We start from the raw sequence: 1939 nt of genomic DNA on the forward strand, positions 1-1939 counted from the left end.
TGTGTGCACTCATATCAGAACACCAGGTTTACTGGGGAGATCAAACTACAGCATTACAACATTGTGATGAGGGATCAGGCTACAGGGCGACAGACAGGTTAGCTCACCTGTAGTACTCCTCCTGGATGGTGGTGGCCAGCTCCTGGTTGAAGCCCTCCAGGTCTGTGAAGCTCACCAGCAGGGTGTTCCTCTCAGGCCTGATCAGCTCCTCGGCCTCCCGGACATACTTCACCTCCCCATCGCTGGTCTGAAACCTGCACACGGAGACAGACAAATAATGAAATATATGACAAATACATAGACCCCGGCTGCTCACAGTTACCGGTGAATATATTTAAGTTAAGTATGGTGAGATCGACTCGTGCACAGCCCGCTTCGGCCGATAACAATACAACAGAGCGTGTTTCTGAATGACTTACTCCTCCAAGAAAGCCTGAAACAACTTCTGGCATTTTTCCGCCAACTCGTCCTTCACCATCTCCCCGGCATTCTCCGCGGTTGCTGTGGCAACATCCATCGTGAAACACCGTCAAACTGCAATCAAACACTCAGAAAGTCGTACAATCCGCACCGCAGCTCTCCGGACACACACCGACAGCACGCTCACAGTCCCGACAACAGAGCAGCAGTTTCGCGCGAAAAGAGAGACACGTGATCTTTGGCGCGCCGCTTTCGACCAATCGGTGATGACATGCAGGGGTTTTGTGTCTTGTAGCCAATCAGGAGCCACTGACGCAGAGTCCCTCTGATTTTTCCCGCGGCACGTTTCCTGTTCAAACTAATAAAGTTCAGGGAGAAAAAATGGTGAAGACAAAAAAAAAAAAAAGTTCTCATTGGTCTTTTGTTTGTGTGTGCGCGTGTCTGTCGAACATTTGGGCATTATATTAATTTGACATAAGGTCGAGCAAAATAACACGTGTTAGCAAAAAGCCCGTGTACATGCAGTCAATTACTTTTACTGTATTCTCCATTATTATCACAGTACGTTATTTAATCCCATTTTTACATTATTACTATCACACCACCAGCAATAGTGGTAAGTATTAAGTATCATGGCTAATGCAGGGTTATAATCAACATGTACAAATAGTTAGTTTGATTATGACATATATAACAGTAACATCCGTATTATTCATGTTTGTGCCACAATTGAAATGTAGTGTTGCAGTTCCTCGCTGTAAACACTGGAGGGCAGTGAACACATGAATCCAAATACACTCACATCAACAGTTGACTCAGTCAAGAGACAAAACACTTCCCTCATCTTTCATGTAAACAATCAGTTTACAGAATTAATAATTACAGATCATTTGTTATTTTTCTCACCAAGCAATGTGGATTGTATTTTTCACTGTGACTGCAAGAGAGCAATAAATAGCATGTTGTCATATCTGCCTTTATGATGTTACGTTAAAACACTGTGATAATATGTTAATTACCAATACTGATGTGACAGTGGTTATTTGTAATAATTACACTAATGATTCCACACTAATTTGATCAATACTAAAGCCTTGTCAGCACAAATGTAATGAGTTGTTGTGGTTCTGCACTCAGACCACTGCAGGGCAGTACACACTAATGTTACTAATGTCAACAGACACAACATACAAACACTAATAGTCCACTACTGTGTTGATTAATACAGCATTCAACTGTGTTGAATCTGTGTGTGTGTCTGTGTGTTAGGATTTTTCCCATTGCCCTAGAGTATTTTTTACTCATCAGCCAGAACTAAAGTTAGTTAAAATACTACTATTACAGACATCTGGATGGTAAAGAACTTATTCATGTCTGTTACAATGAATTATAATGATCAAAAGTATCGACATTGAGAACAAAAAAAAAAAACACAAAACACAGTCAGTTTCTCTGCTATCAGTGTGTTCATATGTTGATATATACAGTCAATGGTTTCAACATACAAGGGCCTATTTGC

At 41.3% G+C, this 1939-nt stretch overlaps 1 protein-coding gene across 1 annotated transcript in view; it reads right to left on the bottom strand.

Moving 5' to 3' along the window:
- The window catches only part of mcm6 (minichromosome maintenance complex component 6), a 5444-nt gene extending 4802 nt beyond the window's left edge, over positions 1-642 (bottom strand). Inside the window, exons 1-2 of the mRNA XM_035670026.1 lie at positions 420-642; positions 108-254 (exon numbers count right to left, since the gene is read on the bottom strand). Of these exons, the coding sequence (XP_035525919.1) occupies positions 108-254; positions 420-517 (245 nt within the window). The 5' untranslated portion in view covers positions 518-642. The remainder of the gene's footprint in view (positions 1-107; positions 255-419) is intronic.
- Positions 643-1939: the final 1297 nt, after the last annotated feature.

This window comes from Morone saxatilis, unplaced genomic scaffold, assembly GCF_004916995.1.
Source record: "Morone saxatilis isolate NCDOM2014 unplaced genomic scaffold, NCSU_SB_2.0 Contig23, whole genome shotgun sequence".
Taxonomy (NCBI): Eukaryota; Metazoa; Chordata; class Actinopteri; family Moronidae; genus Morone; species Morone saxatilis.